Genomic DNA, 15,572 nt, shown 5'->3' on the forward strand with positions numbered 1-15,572 from the left:
CAAAATACAAATCTTATTCTTTTTATGTTTTTCTGCAAAAAAGACCAGAAGAGGCTATTTGCTTATAATGTAACTTAATTTTATTGCTTGATTTTAATTTAGATTTTACTCGGTTATGATATAAAACGAAAACTCCGGCAAAATCCGAAAATAAAACTGCGTTAATTTTATTGTAACAGTCTTTTCAGTTACTGTCACTTCCACCCGCACCCAAGAATGATACTTTTCAAACTCTGTATTAATTTTCTGGATTCGTTTAGATGTGGGTTTTTCTGAAGATGGAATGTTTTCTTATATTTGCAAAAATACAAGTTCAATGAAAATGTACGCACTTGTTTCGAAGCTGGGGAATAGACTTTCTTGAAAATCATTATATTTTCCACTGGCTATAGTTATAAAGTTAATAATAATCTACAATACTTTTCTTAAAATTAATTTTAAACCATATTATCGTGGTTAATAATTGTCAAATGGTAACCGAGAATATACATCAAGGCAACAAAAACAAACCATACGGTAATGTTCTCATTACCTTATCTGATTTACTTAAGTACCTTTTTCCAGTATCGCCAAATCTTCCTCCGCCTTCTCTAGTCTTTTTCGAAGCTCACTCTTGCGCTTTTGTTTCATTATTGGTGCCATTAGTTGGGCCTTTCTTGTCTCAATTTCTTCTAATCTGCCCAACATCTGTCGTTCTTCTGCATCCATTACATCCTCCTTTAAGACAACTGTCGGTGGCACAGTAGGTTCCCTATCATTTTTTGCACTGAGCACTAGAGGCGTGTCATCCATCATCCTGGAAACACTGGAATCGGCTACAATACCCAAAGAATTTCAAACCTATCTTAAACCTAAATTGAGTTAAACAATCGAGAAAAAAAAAACAGTCACGCAAATGTCAGAGCAAACTTCCAGTATGTACAGGGAAAACCATATTGAATTGACCATGCACTCTGCTCTGTAGGAAGCAATGATACTGGCGATATAACTCATCTAGCAGTGAATGCATTCAGATATATATTGGATTTATTTTAATTGTTTATGGTTCGTTTTAATTCTTTTTCCCTTTACATGTTATTGTAACGTAATTTTATTTGTTGGATTTGACATTGTCCAGAAATGTAATGCAGCTATAAACAACTAATAATATAAACTTTGTATCTAATGCTGAACTAGTTCCTGACCTTGATTCAGAACCAGTAAGAGTTGTAGCAAACAACTATTTTTAATTTATTTTTCTTTCTCAGAGTAAGATTCATAAAGTGAACTTGAAGCCATACTTGGAGTACGTGACAAATAACATATAGCAATTGTTATAAACTCGGATTTTTTCCAGAGGATTGATCCACATCCGGGCATCTGTTTTGCGTCGTAGCTAGATTTATTGTTGATGTTTTGAGAAATAATAGTTATTCTTGCCTTAACACTGGAGAAGTCCAGGTGTTTTATGCTGTGGCCAGGTTTTGGGCTAATTATTTGGTTTTCTTCAATTTATCTGGATTTCAAGTTTGTTTTCCCTGGAAATGCTAGCGCTCTAAATTAATTCTTGGACAAGGACAGTTATCGAAATTTGCACAGAATTCAAACACTGGAATATTAGCTTTTGTGATTCAACAAAGAACTGTCGACGCATCAGTACGACACTGACCACGTCATACGTCATCAACTTCCATTTTAGATTTCATGGGAATTCGGACTCAGTTTCATTAGGACATTTCATTACTAGGATTTCTATTTCTTAATTCTTGGATTATTCTCGAATTATTTTGGGATTTGATGCGTAAAACGGTAAGTTATTTTTTTCTCATTTTTGCCTTGTTTGTCAGGCGAAATAAATACTTTGTTAAATTTTACCAAGATCGTTGTTTTCATTCTTTTCTTGCTACTTTTGTAAGAGCCTAAACACGTAAGTATATATATATATATATATATATATATATATATATATATATATATATATATATATATATGCATATGTATGTAGGTATAACGATCAATTATCTTAAACTAAAGAAATAGAAAAGAGAGCAAAAACTAAGACGTTTTGTAAAATTCAATAGATAATTTTTTTTTCCATGAATACAATAAGTTAAAGTTTAAAACGAACCTTCATTATTGCTAATGAAATCCCTAATAATCACAAAAGGTCACCAGTTCTAAAGAATAATATTCTAATTAAATTCCAGTAGTGTTTGAAATAAGATCCAGCACTGAATGTGCATTTAATAGCTTGTGACGTGGTGATGTGTCAACATTCTTTTGATGAATCACAATAATATAATCCAAGATGTCACTGTCTAAATTTTCATTATAATTTAACGGTAATGTCTCTGTCCAAGAATATTATTGAAGAGCACTTTGTACATCCAGTGAATAATAATTTGATTAAATAATTCCACCCAAATTAAATACAGAAAAACAACAATAAAACACGATTTTCATAAAGAAGTTAAAAAGCAAGAATGAATAATTTTTCAAGTAAACGAGATTATACATTTATCTCTTACTGTTAAAATAAATTTACGGAGTGTATATAGAAAGTAGATCGTCAAATCGGAAACTTTGAATAACATAACTGAAATAAAATTAGAGAATAGTACACAAGCAAAACAAATTAACACTATTAACAACACTATACATTCCTGTTACTCAACACGTATTATGATTTATAGATATTCCTCGTTCATTTATAAATAAATGAAGAATTCAAAATTTATTTTATATTCACTTTTGCCATTCTTTTGATTATTATTACCTTTCAAAGTTTTGCATTCTACAGTTGTCATGGAGCCAGAGACGTTCGAATCAGGCTGATTAGTCGTTAAATTCAGATTTGAAATGGTTTGGTCCTGTGTTGGTTCAGGGAATTGCTCATTAAGTCTTAAAATGAAAGGAACAGATGCTTCATACTTTGAGTACGTATTTCATGTACAAGCAGAATTCACTCACGATGATCATGCAACTATTCATACATGAAGCAAGGGTATGTCATAATTATTTTAGAGACATTAGTACCTCTGTAATAACCTATTAATTTTTGAAGTCAAAAGAAAAATTAAATTTAAAATGACCTTAAGCTATTGTGTTAAAGAATCTAGTTAACTGGCAATATGTTTCAGTCAACGAAAAGAGAAGCTAGACATAGCATAGTCTATATATATACATGCTTAATGTGCAAGACATTGTGCATAAGAACATCTGGCATTGGATTGGATAGACTGATGGATGAGTATATCGGTTTAGATTTTGGAAACATTATTGTCTGCATTGACCTCAAACAGCAGTAAGAATAAATAGATCCTCACAATGACAGATTTAAGCTGAGCTTTACAGACTAATGTCATAGAATGCAGTCAGTACAATGCAGTCATAATCTATAAATTGCAAGGATCAAAACGTTCTCTAACGACTATGTAAGACAACTCTATGGATACGCAAGTGATTACTTAATAGTTTCACAGAACAATACTTACCTTGTGTATGAGAGTGTAAAACCTGAAAGTAATTAGAACTCGTATCAGAAACAAGTACACATAATTGCTAACGTTTAACTGACACAAATCAATATCGAGAGGCCTTTTTGTTAAGCCGTAGCTAATTTTCTCATTATAATTGTTTCTTGACTGCAGTGGTTGATTGTTTCTTCCATTTTCCTTTACGGTAACTGTTTCCTAAGATAACATCTCCTTCCAAAACGGTCTAGTTTTCACCGTATTAACATTGAATAGAGTACTTATCCTGTCTTCAAATGGTGCTAGCAAAATTAGTTTTATATGTGACGGTCATTATTAACCATGCGCTTTCCATTCCATCGGTAAGTATGTACTTCTGCGAATGTACGGTGGTACGTTGGTGTATGATGTAATAGAGCTCCCGGTACATCGCTAGAGCCGGATACAACAAGCATGAGGCATTGATAGGCCTATGGTTGTAGATTGTGCAAAATCATTTTGAGATTTGATCTTGTCCCGGCTGGAGTTGGCGAGGTTAAGTAATACAATATAAATTACTGAGCTCCCAGTCCGAAAACCATTTATACCATTACTGAGCATGAAATGACACTTTGCGGCTAACATTACCTGTAAGGATCCATCCCCAATCAAAGGCACCGAGCCACTGGACCATAATTTGGAAACTAATGAGGTACCTATCCTACAGCCATTTATGCCTGTTACAGAGCAAGAGAAGGAACAATTTCATATTCAACTGACATTAGCATCATTATCCTAAAGGACTAAGCCCCTTCCCTGACTTGAAAGCTATTTCGGTCCCCACCTCATAACCATGTAATACTTGGCATACAAAGATAATGCTTAATCCAACTGACATTAGCAGTTTGGACAGCCTTTATCCTTAGGGACCAGTAATGTTAGATCATTTTATCGGACACTAAAACTATGTGTGTGTGTGTGTGTGTGTGTGTGTGTGTGTGTGTGTGATTTAGATTTTTAACGTAGCTTTAACAATTTTTCAGCCATATCGCTACGATATCTGCAGTGTGGCAGTTTATAGTGATGTCTAGCACTGGAGCATCATGCTGCAGACATGTAGCATGATATCCCACCCAGTCACATTATCCTGATACCAGGCTGACTAGTCCTAACACTAACCTCTTAATGTTGAGCGCCTAGCGAGGCAGCTGTTAGTACCATGTTTCAGAAGTCTTTGGTATGACTCGGCCGGGGTTCGAACCCACGACCCCCGCATCTGGAGTGGACGCTGTAACCACTAGGCCACCGGAGCGGTCCCACTAAAACTATATCTAAGTGATAAATCATTTCATTGGATAATATAATCCTGTCTTAAATATTAAATCATATTATTAGACAACATAATGCTGTTTGTATTGCAGAAATAACTTAAAGTCAAACGTTTGAAACCAACGATTCTTCTAATAGTTTTCGTAGTTAATATCATACTGATATAGGTATGGTCCCATTGACTTATGCATGCCATATTAAGCATGCAGGTCAAACTAGTTAATATCATACTGATATAGGTATGGTCCCATTGACTTATGCATGCCATATTAAGCATGCAGGTCAAACTAGTTAATATCATAATGATATAGATATGATCCCATTGACTTATGTATGGCATATTAAGCATGCAGGTCAAACTAGTTAATATCATACTGATATAGGTATGGTCCCATTGACTTATGCATGCCATATTAAGCATGCAGGTCAAACTAGTTAATATCATACTGATATAGGTATGGTCCCATTGACTTATGCATGCCATATTAAGCATGCAGGTCAAACTAGTTAATATCATACTGATATAGGTATGGTCCCATTGACTTATGCATGCCATATTAAGCATGCAAGTCAAACTAGTTAATATCATACTGATATAGGTATGGTCCCATTGACTTATGCATGCCATATTAAGCATGCAAGTCAAACTTCATGTCATAATGATACAGATATGATACATTTGACTTATGTATGCCATATTAAGCATGCAAGTCAAGCTAGTTAATATCATAATGATACATATATGATACCTATGACTTATGTATGTCATATCAAGCATGCAAGTCAAGCTCCTATCATAATGATACAGATATGATCATGATCCCTTTGACTTATGCATGCCATATTAAGCATGCATGTCAAACTAGTTAATATCATACTGATACAGATATGATCCCTATGACTTATGTATGTCATATCAAGCTTGCAAGTCAAACTCCTATCATAATGATACAGATATGATCATGATCCCTTTGACTTATGCATGCCATATTAAGCATGCATGTCAAACTAGTTAATATCATACTGATACAGATATGATCCCTGTGACTTATGTGTGCCATAATAAGCTTGCAAGTCAAACTAGTTAATATCATAATGATACAGATATGATTCCTGTGACTTATGTGTACCATAATAAGCTTGCAAGTCAAACTAGTTAATATCATAATGATACAGATACAATCCCTTTGACTTATGTATGCCATATTAAGCATGCAATTCAAACTAGTTAATATCATACTAATACAGATATGATCCCATTAACTTATGTATGTCATATTAAGCATGCAATTCAAACTAGTTAATATCATAATGATACAGATATGATCCCTGTGACTTATGTGTGCCATATTAAGCATGCAAGTCAAACTAGTTAATATCATAATGATACGGATATGATCCCTTTGACTTATATATGCCATGTTAAGCATGCAAGTCAGACTAGTTAATATCATAATGATACAGATATGATCCCTTTGACTCATGTATGCCATTTTAAGCATGCAAGTCAAACTCCATATGATAATGATACAGATATGATCTTTTTGACTTATGTATGCCTTAATAAGCATGCAAGTCACACCCCACATCATCATGATACAGATACGATCCCTTTGAGTTATGTATGCCGTATTAAGCATGCAATTCAAACTAGTTAATATCAGAATGATACAGACATGATACGTTTGATTTATGTATGCCATATTAAGCATGCAATTCAAACTAGTTAATATCATAATGATACAGAAATGATCCCTTTAACTTCTGTAAGCTGTAATAAGCATGAGAGTCAAAGTTCAACTCACGCTCTATGGAAACTCTGCAATTCTTTTGAAATGTGTGTGTGTGTGTGTGTGTGTGTGTGTGTGTGTGTGTGTGTGTGAGAGAGAGAGAGAGAGAGAGAGAGAGAGAGAGAGAGAGAGTTTGATTTTTGACAATTTTTCAGTCATATCACTACGATTTCTGCAGAGTGGCAATTTATAGTGATGTCTAACACCGGGACATCATGCCGCAGACATGTAACATCATGTCCCACCCAGTCACATTATCCTGACAACATGCCGAACAATCGCAACACCAACCTCTTATCGCCGAGTGTCAAGCAAGACAGCTGCAAATACCATTTTTATAAGCCTTTGGTATGACTCGGCCTAGGTTCGAACCCGCGACCTCCCGCATCCGAGGTGGACGCTCTGATAACTAGGTCACGGGACCGGTCAAATGTTATCCTGTAAGGGTGGCGCTTTATTTATACCGTAAAATGTACGTGATATTTTTATTTCTGTAAAATGTTGGTCCTCCTATTAGTATAAGAATTCAAGCGTAACACTAAGAGAAACAAGCTCTTTTACAAAAACAAAATACTACGCCCATAATGCAATCTTAACAAAAAGCAAAATATAGTATTTTAACATTAGGATATGTAGATAACAATCTGTATCTCTTCTTAGGCAATAACTGCCAATATTACAGATAGTCTAGCAGTCAACCAAACACACACACACACACACACACACACACACACACACATATGCATGGACGATATAAAAATGGATAGATTAATGCACAGATGGATATAAATAGATAAACAGAGATAGAGAAATAAAACAATATAGTGGAATAAAAACTCCTTCAATGAAACGCAAACATTGAAAAGGTCTTAACATTACATTGTACCTGCTTGCTTTCTTTGAAAATGTTTTGCTATGACGACTGTAACGGTGAATAAAATTAGCAACACTATTCCAAACAAAATCCAGCCCGCCATACTTGTGGGGGACAAACTTTCCTTCTTGTTTAGGTAACTTTCAAGATCTGAAATAATAGTAAAATGTTTGTACAGCAATTATTTGAGTACATAATGCTTATCAGATGAAAGTGCTAAAGTTTGTTAAGATTTTATATCGTATTAAAAGTTACGTACCTAACGTACACGACTGTCTAGATCTTTGAACTTTTAATGCATAGAGTGAATAACTTTATTCAGCCATGCTGCAGTTTTAGTTATCTCAATTTAAAATAAATCTACTCCAATATTTTGTATTGACATGAAAGCAATGTAAGCGAAAATATTAACATCATTGAAAGTACTGCTTGAAAAATAAATCCTGTGTTTACTAATCTATAATGCACAAAAAAATAACCTCCATTTTTCTCTTACCAGACAAAATTGTACATCTGTTGTCAATGAAGCCAGGTGGACATTCACAATGAAATGAACCAACCGTATTAGTACATTTACCGCCATTTGCGCACACGTCCAGTGCGCATTCGTCTACATCTGCAATTGAAAGCAATGACGTACTTTTAGGAAATTCTCAAACACAATTAGTCTCCAAGTTGGATTGTTTCAGTTTAGATAACTGCCGTAATCTTTGCCGCATTAGAGTGAAACCGTAGAACAAATATTACGTGATTAATAATTCCACATATACCATTTCACGAACAATTCAAATTACGAAGGTAAATTAAATGCATTACAAAGAAACAAATATGCTGTCAAAGAAACTTTTAATGACTCAGCTTGCCACGAATCTCCTTTAAACTCCGACACATTGTCTGTTTCAAAGCATCCTCACGTGGAGCAGAACCGTCTATTGCCAAGCAATAGTTCTCAGCACCTAACAGGAAGACACATACAGTAAATTATTATCATGTAAATCTTACTGTAAAGCAAACCTTTGTAACACACACACACACACACACATGTATATATATATATATATATATATATATATATATATATATATATATATATATATATATATATATATATATATATATATATATATATATATATATATATATATGAGAGAGAGCCGCACCTGTCTTGCATGTAGATTCTTTCCAACCTGAAGTGCACAGGCATGTGTAAGATCCGAGCGTATTGACGCATGAACTGTTATGAGCACACAAGTCATTTTCGCATTCGTCAATATCTGAAAAGCCAAATTTATAATTGGAAATAGAACTTCTTCATCTCACTTAATGGGTATATCAGGTCATTTTTCTAGGCAACTCTATGATATTTCGGTCCGGTAGAATTTTCAATAAAGATTAAAACATCTGAATACATTTTGTATGTTAATGTTATTAATTGCAAAGATGAAATATCGACAATTAATATAATAAATTGATTGATTACATTTACTGAATATTATCCATAATACGAATGTTTAATCCAACAGTAAGCAATAATGTCACATTCATATCTACGGTCTTTGCATTCATTAAAACACGTAAAGCTACGTGAAGTAGTTTGTAATATATTGTAATCAAATTCAAAAAATTTAAATGTGAATTTGTGATGCTAGGGACCTTTGTGTTAACTTGACGATAAAAAACTTTCTGATTATAAAGCCAAAGGCTATTACGAAAAGCCTTTCCTAAAAGTTTCATAAGTTTCGCTGATAATATTTTGTGTTCAACTGATAACGTTTGACATCGAAAATATCTGACAATCTGATAAAGATATTGCAGTTTGCATTTCTGTCGTCTAACGACTTCTATAATTTGTTGCAGCATCAGATCTTTTATCATTTATATAAAATTCAATTAATTTTGCAGTATGAAGAATTCTTTCATAAAATATTTTATAATTGCAATAGAATAGCCAATTGCAGTAATGCTCTGTGTTTTCCTTTTACCCCTTTAAAGTAGTCAATTAGCCGACGTTGAGCAAGCATTGCGCCTTTTGAATGAAATTCAAAATATGATTAAATAAAAGAATGTTATTAAACTATGAGCTTATCTAACTATCTATGCTGTTGAATTTAATTATAACGATAAGCTGTTTTTCTTTTTAATTCAACGAAGTATGAACCGAAAAAAACGATGTGCTAACTTTATGATCATTACATATGGAGAGAGAGAGAGAGAGAGAGAGAGAGAGAGCGAGCATACCTATTTCGCATAAAGAACCATTCCAACCTGAGGGGCACATACATTTAAAAGATCCAAGCGAATTGATACACGTACCGTTGTGGGAGCACGTGGCTATTTTGCACTCATCGATATCTGCAAAATTCAAATTTAACATTTGCAAAATATATTATTAGTATTTTTTATGAATACCTTTATTATGTGTCTTTTTTCATAATGATAGTTTTTGTAAGGGTCATTCGGTTAATGACATTTTAATACGAATATTATATGATCGTAGTTTGCACCATATAAATGAGTCATGTATCTAGTGCATATATTCATTCATAAAGTTTCAAGGTTGAATTGTACTACTAGTCCAAGAAAACATCACGTGATCCGACAAGAGCTGTTGACCTAACTTATAATTAGTCAATGTAAAACAGCTGTTGTTGTTTACGAGACTGGATCATTCTAGAAATTACGTGGGGCAGATCTAGCTATTGCATTTCAGTACTCCATATAATAGAATTATTACATAGAATTAGGTATTCCTAGTAATAACGACAGGGTTTGGAAGATATTTAGTTGTGTTTGCCTGAGCTGAATTAATTTATTTAATTGAATAATTCTTTGGAATTACAGTGGTCCAAATAATTGAAGGACATTAATAGCTGTCACGGAAATACTGTGATTTCATTCAAAGACATTTGTATATTTAATAGCTATTATGGAATTACTGTGAATTCATTTATATACATTTGGATTTATAGGTATATAGGAAATACTGTAAATACATTTAAAGACATTTTTGGATTATGTTATAGTTGTTCTCATATACCGATGACACATCAGTACATTAGTGACTATCATTCAGAATACCTTTGAAACTCATCCTTATTACTCAGTACTTTTGGAATACAAAGAACATTTAGGACTTTAAGATTTCATTCACATACTGTAAGTTATTATTATTTATTGCACTTTTTATCTTAGAAAAATAAGTAAAATTTAGAATTGTACATAACTTATTGTTTTTCGCTATTTCTTGTTTCTTATTTTTCGACCATAGATTCGGAACATACGACTTTCTAATACAATTATCGAGCAAACTTCTTCAAGGATTTAGTCTCACTCTCCCAACCCCCAAGGAAAAATACGTTTTAGAGGAGAACGTACTGAAGGGTTACAGACACCATGTGATATTTGCAATCCACTATGATGAATTATCGCCCTTTATTATGAGGTCTAGTTTAACTATACGTATTTCCTAAATTGTGTAAACGGTGCGGGTCACAAGTACCCACGACATTAGACAAGCCCTTGCCCATACCAGTACAGGTATACAGGTTGATAAAACATGACAAGCAATAGAAATGCAATGTACTGGCACATAAAAAGGAAAACGGATATCTTAGGCAAATGACCAACTGTGTTACCAATCTTAGAAAAAAGGACATCTCAGGTAAATGACCAATTGTGTTACCAATCTTAGCAAAAAGGATATATCAGGCAAATGACCAATTATGTTAACAAACATAGAGAAAAGGATATCTCAGGCAAATGACCAATTGTGTTACCAATCTTAGGTAAAAGGATATTTCAGGCAAATGACAAATTGTGTTACCAATCTTAGAAAAAAGTATACCTCGGGCAAATGACCAACTGTGTTATCAATCTCAGCAAAAAGTATATCTCAGGCAAATGACCAATTGTGTTACCAATCTTAGAAAAAAGTATACCTCAGTCAAATGACCAATTGTGTAACTAATCTTAGAAAAAAAGAATATTTCATGCAAATGAACAATTGTGTTTTTCAATCTTAGAAAAAAGTATATCTCAGGCAAATGCCCAACTGTGTTACCAATCTTAGACAAAAGGATATCTCAGGCAAATGACCAATTATGTTAACAAGCTTAGAGAAAGGGATATCTCAGGCGAATGACCAACTGTGTTACTAATTTTAGAAAACAATGATATCTCATGCAAATGACCAATTGTGTTAATAATCTTAAAAAAGTGTTTCTCATGCAAATGACCAATTGTGTTAACAATCTTAGCAAAAAGGATATCTCAGACAAATGACCAATTGCGTTACTAATCATAGAAAAAAGGATATCTCAGGCAAATGACCAATTTTGTTAACAAGCTTAGAGAAAATGATATCTCAGGCAAATGACCAATTGAGTTACCAATCTTAGAAAAAAGTATACCTGGGGCAAATGACCAATTGTGCTACCAATCTTAGCACAAAGGATATCTCAGGCAAATGACCAATCGTTTTACCAGTCCTAGAAAAAGGATATCTCTCGCAAATGAACAATTTTGTTACCAATCTTGGAAAAGAGTATATCTCAGGCAAATGACCAAGTGTGATATGAATCATAGCAAAAAGGATATCTCAGACAAATGACCAACAGTATTACCAATCTTAGAAAAAGGATATCTCAGGCAAATGACCAATTTTATGTTAATAAGCTAAGAGAAAAGGATATCTCAGGCAAATGACCAATTGTGTTACCAAGCTTAGAAAAAAAGGATACCTCAGGCAATGACCAATTGTGTTACCAAGCTTCGAAAAAAGGATATCTCAGGCTAATGACCAGTTGTGTTACCAAGCTTAGGAAAACAGATAACTCAGGTAAATAACCAACTGTGTTACCAAACTTAGACATTGGTAGGATATAATAGGTAATACACCTACATCATGTAATACTTGGTCATTGTATTGTCTAAAAGCAAAGAGGAAAATAGTGTTCCCTTTACATTTGAAATATAAAGAATAAGAAGCATTAGTTAACAGCAATGTAAATTAAAGTTCTATTTAATAACAAAGAACTTAAGATATTCAATTTTTTATAGTTTAGATTTCAGGTCAGCCAATTAGAAGAAAATGTTTCAGATGGGAACGACCATTTTGTCAATATATCACATCATTGTAGTACAGATATTTTTGTTAAGGTCACTACACTTATTTTCGATCCTTGTTAGAATAACGGTAGTTGTGATCACCAGAAACGTAATAGCAGGGGATGCTAGTGTTTTGCGCTGCAGTATACTTTTAAGTTTTAGGATAGAAATCGCTTTCCGCTTTGACATCAGGTAGGTTAATCCACGTGAGAATACAAGAATGAAGGAAGATTGTGTCGCTTTTTAAAGACTAGCATTTGTTCGGCACAAGTTTTGTGGATTACATATATTGTACAGTGTCGTTTCTCCTACACAAAAGAACGCAATTCATTTGCATAACTTTGCGAATTATATTAAACAATTTCATTAAAGTACAGAGTTTGTGGGGTTTTCTTGTTACTAACACAGAGAGCCAGCCTCATTCCTCTCAAGTATTGCGTGTGAGGGGACTTCTGGTTAGCTATCCAACAGCCTAAAAATGTTGTTTCTTTAATATACTTTAGTTTGCATTTGAACATCTATCTTTAGCGTATCCCTGATGAATATTAATCATGTAGAAAATCTTTAAGCCTTTTGTGAATAATTTCCAGATGTTTTCAATTTTCAACATGATTAAATTAGGTCCATTTTCAACATTAGAAGTAACACTTGATGGAAGAAGCAATATTATTGTAATTTAAAACGCCACAACACATTTAATTTGTCTCACACAATGACTAACCGTCATTTGTTAAATGTAAGAATTAGCTTTCCAAGCGAACTTGAAGTTTTAGAACTAGTGACCTTACCGGAAACTTTTTAAATCAGATCTATTTGCTTCGCCTTCCTTCTCAAAAGCGATTAACTAAAATATATTGTTTTATGTTTAGTCTTTAATGCTAGTTTCTATATAAGATATGTAACGTCCTTATTGGTTTGCAAATCTCGATAAAAGCTCAGTAGGAAGAAATATTTGTGATTTTTTAGGGAATATAATAAGATGCAACAACAGTTGATACGCTCATCTACGTCAAGTTTACAAGTAGTAGATTATACATGGAAAAATATAAAATATTCCTTCCTGTCAAAGTAACATATCTCTCTCTCTTTATCTATCTATCTATCTATCTATCTATCTATCTCTCTCTCTCTCTCTCTCTCTCTCTCTATATATATATATATATATATATATATATATATATATATATATATATATATATATATACACATATACACACATCTGTGTGTACTTTTGTGTGTTTGTATGTGTATGATTTACGGTTCGATCAATCAGTAACATTATGTTACAATACTGAGTATTGAACATAAACTCTTCAGTTCCCTCATAGACATAACAATTTCGTTTTTTTTATTTAAAGGAAATGAGTAATATCGTGTTACATTTTGTATTCTGGGCATCTTATTTCGCGTTAATTGGTTTATTTAGTGGTAGTGTTTACTTTTAGTGTTTGCTTTTTAAAACGTGAGTGAGTCTTATTTGGGGTACCTTGTTGGGTTTGCATTTAATATAATCGTTTGCATGAATGAGCAAACATATAGGTGATCGGAGGTGTGGCATCATATTCAGCAAAGACGTCGGACAATATCTATCCGTTTTCACCTTAAAAGTTGGTGGAAAGTTGATGCCATTTGTGACGTATGAAACTTAAATCAAAATTAATGAATTATTGGTATTTTTTATCTGAATTGTCGCTATGATTACATTTAATTCTTAAAATATTCAGTAAGTATCAAATCAGTTTATTTGCTAAATAAACGTTGTTTTATTTCTGTTCAGTCTGTAACTACGGCGTATGCAACCCAACAACCATTGTTGTGAAATGCATGTTTAACTTTTAGACATGGGTGCCATGTCTTGTCTTTCCTTGATTAGTATACATTTCATGAGGCGTAAGTTTTTTTTGAGGAGTAAATTCCTTGTAGATAATAAATAGATAACTATTACTTTTCTTATTAATGGAACGATTACCCAATTAAATTGCTCAAATTTGATAAAAAAGGAAATAGGTAAAAATAAAAGTAGTAAGGTGGGATACTTTACGGACAATGGAAATTCCAGTCAAAACACCCCTGGGACACTTTACGGACAATGGAAATTTAACATGGCGAAAAATCGTGGGAACATATACGGACAAGGGGAATTTAACATGGGAATAAATCGTGGGACACTTTACGGACAAGGGGAATTTAACATGGGAATAAATCGTGGGACACTCTACGGACAAGGGGAATTTAACATGGGATTTTTTTTAAAATTTTTTTTAAAAAAGGGGTAGGCAATTCAAAGACTATCTCTTTTCGAGAAATATGGCTGGCCCTGAAAAGGGCCTTTGGTTTATGTTAATATTCCCTTAACATAAAGGACATTTGCGACATCTTCTTTTCCTCAAACTTCGTCTTACAGCAGGGCCGTACATCAGAGTCCTCTTGAGGCAACCTTGTCTCTCTATATAGACTCTTCTTATCCACAGGCTGCTGTTGGTCCTGTAGACAACGGTCCACTTGGATCGGATATACATGAGCATGTCCGTCCTGAACATCATCGTTGACACAAGGGTTGAAGATTCAACGTCGGTCCACATGTTGAGGCTCCGAGAATAGGTGAATCAATGCAGTGAACTGCGCTTATTTATAGGGACAGAAAGGATTGAAACGGATTGAGTTCATTCACCAATCCGAACACGCGTTACAGAATTCAGTCAGCCCGCATCCAATCCGAAGAGAGCAGTCTGTGACGTCACGTAGTCAATATAGATTCGCTAGCGCTTGTGTGCAGTCAATCTATGCGATAGTGATTCAACATGACGGAAACTCAGAAAACGATCCAGTGGGGTGCACCAGCAGGGGAGACCGCCCAAGGGAACCCTGACTTACTTTCAGAAGAGGTGAATTGGGATTTTGTGGATTTTCTCTCCTCGCAAGAATTTGTTCCGGAACCTTCGTTACCTTCTTCATTACCGCAAGTGGAGAATTTTAGACAGAGACAGAAAGAAGAATTGGAGAAATTTATACAACGACAAAAGGAAGCGGAACAGGCTTTTC

The 15,572-nt window shown here is 33.8% G+C and overlaps 1 protein-coding gene across 2 annotated transcripts in view; it reads right to left on the reverse strand.

Moving 5' to 3' along the window:
• Positions 1-15,572, reverse strand: part of LOC149799197 (uncharacterized) — a 77,318-nt gene that overhangs the window by 985 nt on the left and 60,761 nt on the right. For both annotated transcript variants that reach the window (XM_089958459.1, XM_089958458.1), the window contains exons 7-13: positions 9,663-9,776; positions 8,585-8,698; positions 7,921-8,040; positions 7,437-7,574; positions 3,474-3,495; positions 2,756-2,880; positions 555-815 (exon numbers count right to left, since the gene is read on the reverse strand). In XM_089958459.1, the coding sequence (XP_089814585.1) occupies positions 555-815; positions 2,756-2,880; positions 3,474-3,495; positions 7,437-7,574; positions 7,921-8,040; positions 8,585-8,698; positions 9,663-9,776 (894 nt within the window). The remainder of the gene's footprint in view (positions 1-554; positions 816-2,755; positions 2,881-3,473; positions 3,496-7,436; positions 7,575-7,920; positions 8,041-8,584; positions 8,699-9,662; positions 9,777-15,572) is intronic.

The sequence above is a fragment of the Sinohyriopsis cumingii genome, chromosome 5 (assembly GCF_028554795.1).
Source record: "Sinohyriopsis cumingii isolate HCF-2022 chromosome 5, ASM2855479v2, whole genome shotgun sequence".
Lineage (NCBI taxonomy): Eukaryota > Metazoa > Mollusca > Bivalvia > Unionida > Unionidae > Sinohyriopsis > Sinohyriopsis cumingii.